Genomic DNA, 17422 nt, shown 5'->3' with positions numbered 1-17422 from the left:
CGAGTGGAAAAGTTTAAGAAGCCCTATTTTAGACTACAGCTCCCCTTCACCATGAGTCAGGCTGGTTGCTCCTGGTGGTGCAATGGGTTACTGAAGACCGACAGGTCACGGATGAGCTCCCTCTGTCAGCTCCAGCTCTCCCACAAGGGTGGTAAAACATCAAACATCCAGGCATCCCCTGGGCAACGTCTTTGCAGATGGCCAATTCTCTCATACCAGAAACGACTTGCAGTTTCTCAAGTTGCTCCTGACATGAAAAAAAACCAGGCTGGGCGAGGCTGATGGGAACTGAGGGATTCAAAAATCTCTGGAGGGCCAAACATTTGAGCTTGGTGCACATCCCTCTTAGAACAAAGACCACACATCACAACAGTAGAATGCCACACAGAATAAGACTTTATTGGACAATTGTGCATTGTTTTCCCTATTGCAAATGCCAAAACACAAACACACAACCCACCTAATGTAAAAGACAACAGTACACATTTGTCTGGTAACTCATTGCCCACCTCTTTCGTAAGGGTAGTGTCAACTGGATGTTCACCCTTCCCCCCCCCCCCCCCCCGGAGTATATGCCACCCTAAAATCCATCAGCTCATAAGTGTTTGGTCAGTCACCCACGTTAGGTGAACGCAAAGTCCTCTGACATCCACTAGATTGTAGCAGATATTTGACTCTATCAAAAGGCAATTGCAAAGCACAGAAGCGGTCGCTGCCAGTGCCCAAATATCACAGGCAGGATACTGTAAAATAGGGCTGGGGAGTCTTATTTGCAAGGAAAGCAGATCCTCTCCCACCCACCTATCTACTTATAGGCATCCAGGGGCTAGATGGCAGCTAATAGTCTGGACATATGCTCTGCTTTATCATTGGATCTTCAGCCAAAACAGTGGGTGGATTTATTCCATTTGGCACTTTGGTCAGGGACCTAGTTTTGCTGCTCCTCCCATTTCCCTTCTTGCAAATAGGGAGGCAGAACAAAGAATAGAAGGAAATCTGTGCTACCTCTCTATCAGTAATCAGAGATAGCAGGACTTCAAGAAAGGGCTTCATTGGTTGCTTATGCAAACTAATTGGGGAGCCTTCTTTGTCCACCTTAGGCACAGCTCTGATGTTCCTTTCTTCTACTCTAAACTATTTTCTGCCTAAATACCTCAAAGGCACCGGATCTTGAAAGCTAAGTCAGTCCTGGCTGAGGCTTTGATGGGAGACCGCCAACAAATAAGAGGCGGCATAGGCCATACTTCAGAGGAAAGAACTGGCAAAGCACCTCTGAATAGTCTTTGTCTAAAGTCCTTACAAAATGTATGCAATTACTTTAAATCAACAAACAACTTGAAGGAATAGGTTGAGCATCCTTTATCTGAAATTGCTTGGGAGGAGAAGTGTTTTGGAGTCCAGATTTTTGGAATATTTGCATATACATAATAAGATAGATGTCTTAGAGATGGGACCCAAGTTGAAATACAGTTAATGGAGAAATTCAGACAAGACAAGCAGTCAGTTGGTTCTGAAATAAGCAAATTGGAATTTGAGTTACAATTATGTATGAATTATGAACATTTAATTGCTAAAATGTATAAAATGTTATTGAAATGGGAAATGGCAGATGAGCAAGTTAAAGAATGAATGATTCATTGTTATTTTATTGTGTATGGTTTTGCTTTAGCATTTTTTTTGTACTCATATGTTGTATCCATTTTATTGTGTTGCTATTGTGTTTCTGTTTTATTTTATTGTAATATGCTGCTGGGCTTGGCCTCATGTAAGCCGCCCTGAGTCCCCATTGGGGAGATGGTGGCGGGGTATTAAATAAAGATTATTATTATTATTATTATTATTATTATTATTATTAAGTGGGCACAAAATATGGGGCACAATATAATGTTGGAAAAATGGGAGAATGTGGACTAAAAGGCTATTGATCTACTTACAACTCATGTTATGTCATAACTTGAAAGAGATTTTCTATGAAGTGATGTACTGGTAATATATGACACCTGAAAAGCTCTAAAAGAGCTCCAATATTTGCTGGAAATGTAAACAATAAGTAGGGTCCTTCTATCATATGTGGTGGACATGTAAACATACCAAGAAATATTGGATTCAAATACACAAAGTGATCCAGAATATTTTAGGGGGAAGCATCCAGCCAAAACCAGAGACTTTTCTACTTGGTCTGACTGATAAAAATAACCAGGATAGACCATGGCAATATATGACCACAGCAGCCAGACTACTCTATGCACAGAAAAGGAAGAGAACAACAATACCAACAACAGAGGAATGGATAACAAAAATGATGGACTTGGCTGAAATGGACAAACTAACATGTCTACTAAAAGACAGGTCATTGAAAACTTTTTTTAGAAGACTGGAAACTGTTTTTATTCACTTTTTGCATGAAGAAGAGAAGGATTTGAGTTTTCAAGTAGGTAAAGAGAGGTCTAGAGGGTGAAGAATATGGTATTAGGTATCACCTATCTTCCCTTTCCTCTCTATTTTTCTTTTCCCCATTTCCTCCCCCCCCCCTTTTTTTTAAAGAGAAGGAAGTATATAATAAGGGAGATCCTTCTCCTATGTGCCCCCCCCCCCCCGACTTCTGGAACTCATTACCCAGTGAGATTAGGCAAGCTCCTACCTTAGAAACCTTTAAGAAAGATATCAAAATCTGGCTTTTCCATTGTGCTTTTGGAGAGCAGCCATACAGCTGTACACTGTTGCTCCCCCTCAATGTTTTTGTTCCAGTAGTATACTTCCCCCCACTGTATAGAGGCCTGTTTTTTTTATGACCCTGTTTCTTTATGAGCTTCTCCCTCACAAATAATCTGCTCCATTCCTATCTCACCCTGAGTTTTTAGTATTTTATCTTGCACATGCGGCCAGCTCATTGTCATTGTGATTGCGAATGATTTTGTATTGTATTTTTAAATTGCTTACTGTAATCATATGTTTTATGTATTTTGCTGTGTTGTTGTTTGTGCTTTGGTTTTTATTTTATTGTAATATACTGTTAGGCTTGGCCTCATGTAAGCCACCCCGAGTCCCCATTGGGGAGATGGTGGTGGGGTATAAATAATAATAATAATTATTATTATTATTAGAAACACAACAAGATGAGTCCACAGCACACTCTACTGGCTGTTGAATTGGATCACACGTCGGACACGTCTCAAGTGTCTAGGATTGTGTGATGTATCGGCGAATAATGCGTGCAGATCCCAGTAAGGTGGCCTTCTGCAGCTAGCAGATGGTAATTTTGTCAGCGCCGATTGTGTTTAAGTGCTGGCCAAGGTCTTTAGGCACTGCACCCAGTGTGCTGATCACCACTGGGACCACCTTTACTGGTTTGTGCCAGCGTCTTTGCACTTCGATTTTTAAATCCTCATATCGTGCCAGCTTTTCCAGTTGTTTCTCTGCAATCCTGCTGTCATCTGGGATGATGATGATTATTATTATTAAAAGAGAGGGTGAAGATAAAAGCAATGTTACATGGAAACGAAGTGTGTATAAGTATGAGCACCAATGGAAATTAAGTGTAAGCAAGATACTGTAAAGTTAAAACAATAAGAAATATTGTAAAAAAATTACAATGTTCATTAATGTTTCTTATATACATCACCTGAAGTTAATTTATTGCACAGCATTTGTAATAATTTGTGCAAAAAAACAAAGTTAAACCATTTGAACAATCCGAAAGCAGAGTTGTCAGTATCTCAGACATCCGCACGGATGGTTCTGAAGCATTTGGGATTTCTGGATAAGGGATACTCAACCTCTACATACATTACACAAACTCTATTTCCTCAGAGCAGCCTTTCCTAGAATCATAGAGTTGGAAGAGACCATATGGGCCATCTAGTCCAACCCCCTGCCAAGCAGGAAAAGCACAATCAACACATTAAGACCCACATTGATAAAAGGACATACTCCTAAACAAAATGTGTATAGGGATAACATTTCTCTGTTGAGGAAAGAGATTTATGGGCAGGATTTTAAGAGACACCAAGACCAAACTTCCATTAGGAATGCATCAAGCTGGCTTTACATCAAGTCTGGCTACTGTTACTGCAAGTCTGGACACAATTCAGAGCAGTCTAGTCCAACTGGCAGTAGCTCCCCACAGTCTTGGCTAAGCAAGATCCTTTTAGCCTAGAGTTGCCACTAACCGCCTATACCTGCCAATCTAAACTTTCTTCTTTGGGATGAGGGGAGATACCTGGCCTTTTACTGAAAAAGATAGCAAGAAACAAGGCAGTGGAAGTGGCAAGGGCTTGGCAGTGGTCATCTTATTTAAAAAGTGTACCAGGAAATTGTGCACTCAAACACAAAGTCTTAGGCATATAGTCATACAGCCCAGAAATCAGGCTTTAAAGAAGTGGGGTGCTACCCCACACATTCCCAGAGAATATTCACACGCAATACAGGGCTCCAAACAAAGTATTATGGGTTTCGCTTTTGAAAGAAAAATATTACATAGTTTGCTATGTTTAGCATTACTCCTCACAAACTGTTCTCCATTTAAATATCTGCTTCAGCCAATACATTCACAGACATTCCTGTATTTCATATGTTTGCAGAATACATCTACAACTGAGCTAATGCAATAGCTGTTAGCTTCAGTTCATCTTCTGCAGAATGGGAACAAAAGAAACCCACGTTACTGGAGTTGCAAAAGACTGGTATATTAATATATACACATATATCAGTATATACGATTGTGCATTAATATATATACAAATAATATATATTAACCAAAACTATTTGAGGAATACTCTCCAATAGTTTTCCTTTTTTCTGCAGGCTAGAGGCAACAGTTAAGAAAAATTAAATTCTTAGAAATGTACATCTCTTTTGAGGCATTGCTGCTCAACTGTATCATGGAGCAAATAAGGGGTGGAAATGTTTTTACTCAAATGAAGAATGGTTTGCACATTCATTCACAACTTAACTCCTTCTTAACATCCCTGTATTTCATGTTTTTTGTTATTGTTTTTTCCTTCATAAAATAAATTATATCAGGTTGCTGTGAATTTTCTGGGCTGTATGGCCATGTTCCAGAAGTATTCTCTTCTGATGTTTCATCCATATCTATGGCAGGCATCCTCAGACCTCAATACCCCTGAGGATGCCTGCCATAAAAAGGTAAAGGCTTCCCCTGACATTAAGTCTAGTTGTGTCTGATTCTGGGGGGTGTTGCTCATCTCTATTTCTAAGCCAAAGAGCTGGCGTCGTCTGTAGACACCTCCAAGGTCATGTGGATGGCATGACTGCATGGAGCGCTGTTCCCTTCCCGCCAAAGTGGTACCTATTGATCTACTCACATTTGCATGTTAGGTTGGCAGAAGCTGGGGTACCAGCGGAAGCTCACCCCGCTCCCCGGATTCAAACTGCCAGCCTTTCAGTCAGCAAGTTCAGCAGCTCAGTTTAACCTGCTGCGCCACCAGAGAGTGCCTGCCATAGATGTGAGCGAAACATCAAGAGAGAATGCTTCTGGAACATGGCCATACAGCCTGGAAAATTCACAGCAACCCAGTGATTCCACCCATGAAAGCCTTCGACAACACATTAAATTATACCAGTTGACTATCTGTATACATCGGCTTCTTTTGCCTAATTTTAAAATTATTATTATCATTATTAACAAAAAACTAGACCAGAAGAAGCAGATAGTTAACACCTCTTATTAAGTGTCAACAGGTAAGCAGCAGCTGACATCTTGAATTCGGGTAAATACTGTCCAATCTCACCACAAGGAGCCAGAAACAAAGTCTCAGGACTTGGTCTTAAGAAGTGCTTCTAAAACCCCAAACATGAACATGTTCGCTATCAATAATATATACAAAAGGTTATTTGCATTAATGGCACATTTTCAAATGGCTTTATCATTGCTTGTGTGCATATATATCTATATATAAATATATACCAGATTACTATATATTTCATATATCCACAGATTTCTATGAGACACGGAGTTATACAGAAAGATTACATGGTTACAAGTGAGAGTGATTTTTGTGTACTGAAGCAACAAGAATGCCTCGTCTTGTGATGCTCTGAGGTGCCACGCTTCAAGCAGGAGCAATGAGAAAGGAGAGATGTGAAAAGGCAATAGTAATGCTCTTTTTAAAAATGGACAAGTGGAAGGGGTTAAATCGGAAGTTCAGGAAGGGTCATGCCCCTCCTCACATTCAATGCTATGCTCTCTCAACAGCAGTTTTAGTTCCCATGCAGGAAATACAGATACAGAATAAATGCTTTAAGAATGAGAACATCACTAATAGGACTACCAGATTAAAATCAGGGGCAAAGAGGTATACTTTAGTAAAATCTTATTGGATTTGTTTTGGAAACAAGATTCGACTTTGATAGATCTGCTATTGAGTTTGATGACCAAGTTCTCAATTGGCTGCTAAAATCAATTACCCCTGATTGATATTTTTCATCTGAAGAGCTATTGAGGGAAGAATTGAGTGGATGGAATTTTCTATTGCTCAGAGACAAGGTTAGAACTAATGAGTGGAAATTGCAGGGAAAAGGAATCTGACAAAACATTACTAAGAATATCTTAATGGTAAGAGTAATTTGCTTGTGGAAGAATCTTTGGAGATACCGGGCTATCCTGGGTTAAACCCCTGTGCCGGCAGGACTGATGACCGACAGGTCGCAGGTTCGAATCCAGAGAGAGGTGGATGAGCTCCCTCTGTCAACTCCAGCTCCTCATGCAGGAACATGAGAGAAGCCTCCCACAAGGAGAAACATCAAATCATCCGGGCGTCCCCTGGGCAGACGGCCAATTCTCTCACACCAGAAGCAACTTGCAGTTTCTCAAGTCGCTCCTGACATGACAAAAAACAAAAAAACACGGGCTATCCTTCCATAAAATAATATAGTTATAGGATACATGCCCATCTATCAGCATATCTTGTATGGAACCCCCAGTGATGCAATGGGTTAAACCCTTGAGGCGTCAGGACTGCTGACCAACAGTGGTTTTGTTTGTTTTCATGTACAGTTGTCCTCATGATGCACTTTCCCCTGTCCTTAATAAAGGCAAACCCCACTGCTCCCCCTTCTTGGGCTCCTCCCTTATAAATACACATTTTTATACACTCTTTTATTCCTATCTCATCCAGGGTTTTAACATTTTAGCTTGTGCATTTGGCCCGCCCTTTGTGTTTGATTTTTTATTATGTTATCTTGCACTGTTTGTTTTATTCTATTACTTTATGTATTCTGTTGTTTTTTTTTTCTATTTTGCTGTATTATTTTCAGGCTTGACCTCATGTTAGCTGACCCGAGTCTCCTTTGGGGGTATAAATAAAGGTTTTTTATTATTATTATTATTATTATAGGAAGAGTGGGTTGAGCTCCTTCTGTCAGCTCCAGCTCCCCATGCAGGGACATGAGAGAAGCTTCCCACAGAATGGTAAAACATCTGGCCGTCCCTGGGCAACATCCTTGCAGACAACCAATTCGTTCACACCAGAAGCGACTTGCAGTTTCTCAAGTTGCTCCTGACACAAAAAGGATATCTTGTTATTGCAGATTTCTCCAAGAAGCAAGGGATTGGAGCAGGCAACCTCTAAATATCGTCCAACTCAAAATCATGATTCCACAACACAGTGGCACACACTGAAGGAGTGCATCAAATCAGACTAGCTCAATCAGTTGGGACTATCTGCTTTGAATACCTCCCAGGAGCCTGCATTTGTGGAGTTGTATCCACAAGTGACCTGCCACTAGAATAAGAGTCAGAAGCTCAGATCCAATTGGCTTGCTTGTCTGGTATCTACACTTCAGGAGCACCATATCTCCACTGCCTCTTGACAACTAGGAGTAGCCCAGCCGAGAACTCAGATGGAAACTAGGCATGGATCATATGGGACTATGTGATGGGACTATCTGCTCTGAAAACCTCTCTTAAGCCATCACATTTGGCACATATTGGTAGCCAGGTAGCGGGGCAGCCCTTGGCTCTGAAAATGTAAACAAAAAAGTCCTCTTTTAAACCTCAGAGGGAGAAAAGGGAGCCTACCTGAAGAATTCTCAGGACACAGCAAATGACAGGGTGGAAATGAGGACTAGCTGTGCTAGAGGTGAGCAGGCAAAGTGAAATTAAGAAAAGAGAAGCATTCAGAACTGTGTTGCAAAGTGCATCCAAACAAACAAAACACACACACGCACACACACAATATATTGGGCAGGTTCTAAAATAAGACAGGAGACAAACCAAAGCCTGGCAGGAGGAGGTGGGAGTCCACCATTAAGTGTGTCTCAATATTGCAAGAACTCTCTGGGTGTCTATTTAAAATAAAGAAATACCAGCCCCTTCCTGGCCCAAAGTGGATGAAGCAAGACATTTCTCCTGCCTCCTCGGCAGCCTGGCAGTTGGAGCTGTCAACAGAAAATAATACTAACAGAAGAGTTCTAGGGAGGGTGTGCAGAGTGGGAACAGAGCTGGGTCCCTGCTACGGTTTCTTCAGCTTCCCTTCCTTCACTAATCTCTCATTGAGCTGACAGAGCTGTCTCAGGAAGCCATCATTGGGACCAATCTCCCGCTTCTGACGGACGGCACTGACGGCGGACTTGACATCCATGTTCTGCCGGAGCATGAGGTAAGCGATGACCAGTGTTGGGGAGCGGCTGTAGCCTTCGCGACAGTGGACAAAGACCCGGCCTAATTGGCAAAGAAAAACAAAACAAAACAAGTGAGAATTCTGGGAGGATGTTGAGAGGGATTCCCTCTTCTAATTGGCCCAACAGTTCCAACACCTTGGACCACCCGCTTTTCGACTTCAAGATCTCTCCCTGGATTGAATACTTGTTTCTGTATGTAGACAAGTAGATGTGTTATTTAGTGGGTTCACTGTGACAAGCATAACTAGGCTCTTTCAAGGCTTTACAGAAAGAATCTAACATGCCTTATATACTCATGTATAAGTCTAAAAGCTTTTAGTGGAAAAACCCATCTCAAAAACCTGGTTCAACTTATTCACAAATCAATTTGACTTCTGTACTTTAACTCTTATTTTAAAAAAAGAACCATCACCTTATTTAAGTATCAAGTTCTCTAGTTGAGAACTTTTTGTATTTGGGCTTTCCTGGGCCATGCCAGGCAATGACCTCATTTGACTACATAATCAACCCATACTGTTTAGTGAACGCTTGCTGGCTGTTGTACACTAATGTGGGTGTTTTGTTGAGATTTATGTTATTACAGAATTTTGTCTGATTACGTGTAGTTTAATTTATTGATGTCAGGTTTAATTTACTGATGTTAGGTTTTAATGTTACTTTTATATGTGGGGGGTTTTCTGGGATTTTATGTTAGTATCATATGTTTTATGTAGGCATTGAATGTTTGCCATTGTTATGCTGGAATCTGCCCTGAGTCCCCTTCGGGGAGATAGGGCGGAATACAAATAAAGTTTTATTATTTATTATTATGTTATTGTATTTCCCATGAGGAGAGGCGAGTGATAAATAAATTATTATTAATAGTAGTAGTAGCAAAAGGCAAAGGCTGGGTTCATCCTAAGGGAATCTAAAAGAAGCACCGACCCACTCTACTCTCTCTGCCATGGTGCCACTTCTGGCCTTTTATTTATTTTTTATTTATTTATTTATTTATTTTTGCTTTGACAATTCCCCTCCTTTTCTCTTTTTTTCCCTTTTTTTTCCTGCCATAGTGCTCCCCTCCACCCGTCTCAAGCCACCATTCATCTGTCTAAAATTTCATTTCTTCTTGTGATGGTAATTTTCCTTCCTTATTTTTTAATCCATTTACCACAAATCTTCCCCATACAGCATCAAAATCACTTTGTTTCCATGTACCTTTTTTAACCTTTAATATACATGTCAATTTATCATTTATTGCTATTTTCCACGCTTCCTTATACCACTCCTCTATTTGTATATTCATTTCTTTTTTCCAATTCCTTGCTATGAGCAGTCTTGCTATAGTTAATAAGTTTGTTATCGCTTCTTTATCCTCCTTTTTCAATTGCTTATTGTTATATAATGATAGTAAGGCTATACAAGGACTTTTATCTATTTTCATATTCATTATAATTTCTATTTCTCTAAATACTTTCTCCCAAAAATTATTTACATATTTACATTGCCACCACATGTGTATATATGTTCCTGGTTCTTAACACCCTCTCCAACAATTTACTGAGTTATTTTTATTCATATATGCTATTCTTACCGGTGTTAAGTACCACTTCCATATTAACTTGTAATAATTTTCTTTAACTCGTATCGATAAATTTTTTAAATGTCTTTGTCCCCATAGTTGTCGCCACTCTATTTCACTATTTCACTGGCCTTTTAAATACCTGGATGGGAAATGGTGGCAACCAGGGACAGTTGGTCCTCTGAGTGCGCATTGGTGATTTCCCTCTCTGCAGATGCCCCTCAACTTATCCACAGATGATGATGATGATTATTATTATATTTGTTGCCCACAAAGCACAACATTATTAAAACACTTCATTAAACATTCTGTAAAATACCTATATTTAAAAGTATTTCTATGAAATACATATATAAAAATACACAGAGGAAAGATTAAAATACAGTAAACACTAGGCCTGGGTAACAACGGAAAAATTTGTTTCTAAAATCGATTCGTTTTTTGGGGTTTTTTGCGTTTCGATATTTAAAAGAATTCCGAAATTTTTCTTTTAAAAAGTTTGATATTTACGAAATTTCATAAATGTTAAAAAAATTACGAAATATTAACGAAACAAATACGAAACAATAACGAATCGATTCGTTAATGGCGGATGCGACCGCGCAATACGCTAAAAAACCTCCAAATGGGACAGGGGGAACTTCTGAAGCTTCCCTCTCCCCCTGTTGTTGACTGTTGGTGTGATATTATAATTTTTTTTCACTAATTAAACAAAAAACAACTATAAAACTTGCCCCAGACATGCGGAAATAATAACGAAACGACCTCAAACCGATAACGAAACGAATACATAACGAATCCGAAGCATTTACGAAACGAATTTAAAAATTTGTTTCATTTTTAAGTTGCTCCAGAATGGTTCGTTATCGCTTCGTTATCAAAAAAAATAACGATTTTTTACCGAATTACGAATTAACGAAACGAAACCGCCCAGCCCTAGTAAACACATAAGTTGAAAATTCATGTTTAAAAATTGACTGGGTAGATGGGTTTTCAATTGTCTCTTAAATTCCAACAGCTGGCTTAGCTGCCAGATTTCTTCTGGCAGGTCATTCCACAGTCTTGGAGCAGTTGATGAAAAGGTCCTCCGGGTGACGGTAGCTAGTCAGGTTCTGGCTGGAACAGCCACCCCCCACTCCCGAGGACCTCAGTGTCCTAAGGAGCGGATTGTATGGGAGAAGACAATCCTGACCTCAACCATGTAGGGTTTTAAAGGTCAAAGCCAACACCTTGTACTTTGACCGAAAACTAATTGGCAACCAGTGAAGTGACTGTAGTATAGGTGTAATATACTCATTCCCAGAAGTTCCTGTACTTAGTCTGGCTGGTCTGTTTTGAACTAATTGGGCTTAGAGGTAGCCCAATGCAAAGCATATTGCAGAAGTACAACTTTGAAGTTACCAGCGCATTTACTACCAAATTTAGAATCCCAAGATATAGGACCAGGAACTGAGAACTATTCACCTGAATACAACGTTGCTCTCACAAAGGATTGTACAAGCAGAAAAACACTTAAAAGGCCTCAATCCCTCCCATGACATCATTTCTCACACACCTGCTTTTCCTCTCCTTATCTCTAAGCTGCTGGGAAAAGTGAGTCTGTCTCTGTTGTACACTGCCTCTGAAGTTCCAAGCCCCTTGGTCTGGACAAACATTCATCTCCCACATTTCTCTCAGCTTGCACTTCTGGCAGATTCCCATGAGAACTGATATCACTTTCACCAGTCTCATGGAAACTGCCTGGAGATTCCAAAACAACTCTCTCCAGGCCGCTTCCATTCTCCTCTGGACCCTCCGAATCTATCCCAGCATCTCCTTCCTCATTTACTGAGCACTTGGAATCTGACCAGGGTACAACACTTGAAACTTTTGTGAAAAGTGAGAAGGCAAAATGGACAAGCTGGCTAGCTGGTATAGCAAGGAGAGTTAAACATTATATGACCCTAGAAAGCTTGGCTCAAATCTATTCTGTCACAAATTCCTTTTTTCTAATTTATTTTTACTTACACATGTGTTCACATGTCCACAGAATTCAATTTGCTTTTATTAAATTGAAGAAAAATATATGGGTAGCAATGATAGAGACAAAGGACCATTTCAAGTTCCCTCAAGAAGTAAGAGTAAGATGCTATTTGTGTGCATCCAACACATCCACGGGATATCAGGTTAGGATAGAGGCTGCATTGGGCCAGAAACCATAGTCTGTTGCCACTTTTTTGTCTGCCTAATTAATTCAAATAAAAGCAAGACAAACTCACAAAGAAGCCAAAAAAAAAAAGAACTCATTTCCATTTCACACATGCATTCTCTTCCAGTAACCAAAGTCCATTTGTTTACATCAGAGACCTCATCATGGCAAAACAATTTCACTTTGGGTTCTGGGAAGGAACCCCTTCCTATTAATAATAGAAGAAAAGAAAGAAAGAAAGAAAGAAAGAAAGAGAGGGAGGGAGGGAGGGAGGGAGGGCGGGACACCATTCTCCCCTTTTCAGATTCTCCAGTGGAAAATAAATAGGAGGAAATCCCACTTTAAAGACAGAATCAATTAGCCATGGCATGTATAATCCTCTGCTTCAGTTCTTGCTGCTCAGTTGCCAGAGCTGGAAAAAATGCAAAAACTATAAAATGATAGAACCCACCATGACTGAAAATGATCTTCAGCAAGCAGAAAAAGCTATACTTCTTTGCAAAGACTAAACTGGGTATAATTTACATGTTTTTCCTGTTAAATCTCCCACGCTGCCTTTGATTCCCACACACACTTCTTGCATCCTTCAAACTCTACCCTTTGCACAGCCCAAAATTCCAGTTTTTTAAAAAATAAAATCCAAGATGCAGGAGATAATCAACAAAAAGGATTATATTTGTGTTGTCATGAAAATGAACAAAATTTGGCTACCAGAATAAAAAAAAACCCTCTAAAAACAGGACAGTTAATAAAGAACAACACTAAAAAAACAGGAGAATTTCAGACAAGAAACAGGGCTAGGTAACACTTTCCAACAAAGGATTCCCCCAGGGAAGAAACAACCAGCTTTGAAACTGCGAGGCTATTCAGTGCTACTCAAGGTGGTTAACTGCAACATTCACACTTGCCTGAAGCAGACAAGAGTTCTTTTGTCACCCTGGACATTCAACAAATATATAAACCTCACTTGCCTAGTTTCCAACAGACCTCACAACTTCTGATGATGACTGCCATAGTTGTGGGCAAAACGTCAGGAAAGAATGCTTCTAGATCATGGCCATACAGCTCAGAAAACTCACAGCAACCCAAGGATTATATAATCCAGAGTGGGAAGGAACCATGGCAAGAATTGCTTGATCCTCCAGATCAAGCACTCAGCTGGGCTGCAACCCATCAGCCTTAGCAATGACGAAAGATGATGGGTGGTGTAATCCAACAAATCTGTATTACACCAGCGCCTCATTCCTGGGTATTTATTAATTTATCACGTCATAAGCAAATTGAGAATACAATTATACGCCCACAGAAAGGTGGCTGTCTCCCATTTCTATGCTAACCTGTGCACAACACAGAGTCATACTCGAGCAGGGGTCTTCAAACTTTTTAAGTAGAGGCCCGGTTCCTCAGATTGTTAGGGGGATGGACTATAGTTTCCTATGCACACTGCACGTATCTTATTTGTAATGCAAAACAACATGAAAGAACAATACAATATTTAAAATGAAGAACAATTCTAACTAATTATCAATATTTCAATGGGAAATGTGGGCCTGCTTTGTGCTGACGAGATAGTTAAGTTAATTAGAATTGTTATTGTTGTGTTCCTTCAATTCAAGCCCTGGAAACAGCAACAAAAAGCCCACTTATATGGTTCAGCTATGTGGATGACACCTTCACCATTTGGAGCCATGGAGGAGGAGAACTAAACAAGTTCCTGGACCACCTTAACAGCATCTACCCAAATATCCAATTCACCATGGAAAAAGAAAATGAAGGAAAACTGCCATTTCTAGATGTTCTAGTCATCTGCAAACCACATCAACAGCTGGGTCATACATTTTACAGACTACCTACACACACAGATAGATACCTACATAAAAACTCCAACCATCAACCAAGTCAAAAGAAGAAGCACCATCAAAGCCTTGGCAGACCGTGCAAAAAGAATCTGTGAACCCCACCTCCTCCAAGGTGAACTGAACCACCTAAACTGGGCTCTACAGGCCAATGGATATTCCACCACAGACATCAGAAGAGCTGCAAGACCAAGAACAAGCCATGAGAGTAATGACAAAGATCCACCCAGAGGAAAAGTGTTCTTACCATACATCAAGGGAACCAAATAGGGAAGCTGATGAAGAAACACAACCTACAAACTATCTACAGACCCACTAAGAAAACCCAACAAATGCTAAGTTCAGCAAAGGACAAGACAGATCCTCTCACCTCTGCAGGAGTCTACTGTATACCATGCAGCTGTGGACAAGTCTACATAGGGACCACCAAACGCAGTATTGCCCAAACACGAATCAAGGAACATGAAAGGCACTGCAGACTGATTCAACCAGAAAAGTCAGCCATAGCAGAGGACCTGATGAACCAATCTGGACACAGCATATTATTTAAGAACACAAAAATGCTCGACCACTCTAACAACTACCATGTCAGGCTACACAGAGAACCCACTGGAATCCACAAGCATGTGGACAATTTCAACAGAAAGGAAGAAACCATAAAAATGAACAAAATCTAGCCACCAGCATTAAAAAAAACTCTAAAATCATAACAGGAAATAAAGAACAACATTTTAAAAAGGGGAAGTCCAGACAAGAAACAATCCGGGACAGCTAATCACCTCTCAACAAAGGATTCCCCCATGCAGCAAGAAGCCAGACCTTGAAAACTGCTAGGCCATTAAATGCTAATCAAGGTGACCAATTAAGGTGGCCAATTAAAACATTCACACCAGACATGAGTTCTTTTTTCAACTCTGGATATTCCACAACCTCTGAGGATACCTGCCATAGTTGCAGGCGAAATGTCAGGAAATAATGCTTCTGAAACATGGCCATACAGCCCGAAGAACTTACAACAACACAGTGCCTACAAGTTGTTTCAGACTTAGGCTGACCCTAAGTCTAAAGTTTAGAGTGGAGCTAGGTAAATGACCTTGGATGGCCACAGTCGGCCCGCAGGCCTTAGTTTGCGGACTCCTGCACTAGATGATCTAAAATTCCTAGAGATAATATTTTTAATCAACTCTGTGAATAATCAAATCCACAAAAGGCAAAGCCACAAATGTGGTGAATTGACTGCATTATAAACATTGCATAAAATTACCTTCAGGTTATGTGTTTAAGAAACATAAATGAATTTGGTGTTTAGACTTCGGTATCATCATCAAGACATCTTATTATGATTGTATATGCAAATATAGGTATTACAAAAGTCCAAAATCTATTATCAGTTCTGGTCTCAAGCATTTTGGATAAACGATACTCAATCTATAGCGGAAAAGCAGGCGCACGGAGTGGCCTGAGTATCTTACCATCTTTGTGCGCAAGTGCCTTTTCAATGAAGTCCGCAGCTTCCTCAAAGTAGCGGCTAAGGTTGAACTCCTGAGTGTCATTGGCCTTGATGCCATGGTACGTGATGCCAGTTCCTTCATAGAATTCAGCGTTTGTGTTCACGTGCATGAAAGACTTGCCCTCCGCTGCGTTCAGGATGTGGGTGATACCCAGGCGCTGGAGCCGCATGATATTTTTGGCTATGAATCTAAAAAAAGAAAAAAAAAGAGTAACACAAGAGAGAAAGAAGAATGAGATGTTCAGAAAGGTCTCACAAAGGTTTTTATTAAACCCTTGCATCTATGACCTTAAAATGTAGGACAGAAGCAGGAGCTGCAGCTATATATTACAAAAAGGACATCTACTGTTGGACAGCTTGCATTCAAGGATAATTTATTTATTTACTTACTATATTTGTACCCTGCTCTTCTCACCCCAAAGGGGACTCAGAGTGGCTTACAGATTATGGCCAAATTCAATGGCACCTTATATATACAGAAATATTGCAATTTCTGAGCTTCTGAATGAGAAACTACAGACTGCACAGAAATGCAGTTTGCAGAGTAATGCTCTGTTCCCAAATAAATATCCCACACAAGGCTAAAAACTCAGAAAGTTTTGAACTTCAGTCAGCTCACTAAAGGGCAACTCCTTCCCTGTCTCTTCAGTGATTTTGTCCTCTAATTATGGCTACGTGTTATTTTTAGCCTTCCTTCAGGCTCAGTAACCATATTTAAAAATGCAACCCGTATTAGCATTTTACACTGTCACCAGGACTGGACATAAAAAGATGTCATGCAGGGAAGGAATTTTAATCAGTATTTATGAGCTACTACCTTCCTCCTCTTAAAGACTCCCTACTAGGAGCAGTGTGTGGTTTTTTGGCAATGTGGAGGATAGGAGTTCATATTTTAACTACCGGTACCTGTAACACCTGATGGATCAAAAACTAAAATCCTTCAGGCAGACCACAGCATAGTGGAATATTTCACATAGTGCAATATTTCACATCCTCAGCTTCTTTCATATAGTGGCAAAAAATTGAAACCAGAAGTGAGGTCACATCACTTCCAGTAAATCAAGGAGGCATGAATATGGACTATATGGAGATTATTAAAGTGAAAATTGCTCCCATAAATAAAGTTAGGGCACCCAAATTGCATTCCAGCTTACATGCAACTTGCCCAAATGTGGTCTAGAATGCACTGCCCTTAAGCTCCCTAGACTCAGAGGAATCTCTGTCTCTACAGTATGGCCCCATATCTGCAAGGGATGCATTCCTGAACTTACTATAAAAACAGGAAATGAAGGATACCAGCAAAGCCTACAGAAATGAATGACTTTCGCCATAGTCAACCTGGAGGTCCCAGCAAATTCCTACAGGTCTCTACTAGAAGCATGCCACAAAATTGCCTGGAGGCCCTAGAAAATTACTAGAATATATATTTTGTAGGGTGTAGGTCAGTGAAATTTTGTTGTTTATCTGTTCAGTCTCTTCCAACTCTTTGTGATCTCCAGCATCCATCCATCCATCTTGCCCTTGGTCGGCCCCTCTTCCTTTTTCCTTCCATTTCCCCCCTTTTCCAAGCCTGTCTTCTCATTACTTCATAATTGCCTCTAATATCCTTCCCTCCAGTGAGCAGTTGGGTTTTAATTCCTGGAGTATGGACTGGTTGGATCTTCTCG

At 40.2% G+C, this 17422-nt stretch overlaps 1 protein-coding gene across 1 annotated transcript in view; it reads right to left on the bottom strand.

The window, feature by feature from the left end:
* Positions 1–378: 378 nt before the first annotated feature.
* The window catches only part of DUSP3 (dual specificity phosphatase 3), a 38839-nt gene continuing 21795 nt past the window's right edge, over positions 379–17422 (bottom strand). Inside the window, exons 2-3 of the mRNA XM_060780801.2 lie at positions 15718–15944; positions 379–8680 (exon numbers count right to left, since the gene is read on the bottom strand). Coding sequence (XP_060636784.1) covers positions 8472–8680; positions 15718–15944 — 436 coding nt within the window. The 3' untranslated portion in view covers positions 379–8471. The remainder of the gene's footprint in view (positions 8681–15717; positions 15945–17422) is intronic.

This window comes from Anolis sagrei, chromosome 6, assembly GCF_037176765.1.
Source record: "Anolis sagrei isolate rAnoSag1 chromosome 6, rAnoSag1.mat, whole genome shotgun sequence".
Classification (NCBI taxonomy): domain Eukaryota; kingdom Metazoa; phylum Chordata; class Lepidosauria; order Squamata; family Dactyloidae; genus Anolis; species Anolis sagrei.
This window is presented reverse-complemented; position numbering and strand designations above follow the sequence as displayed.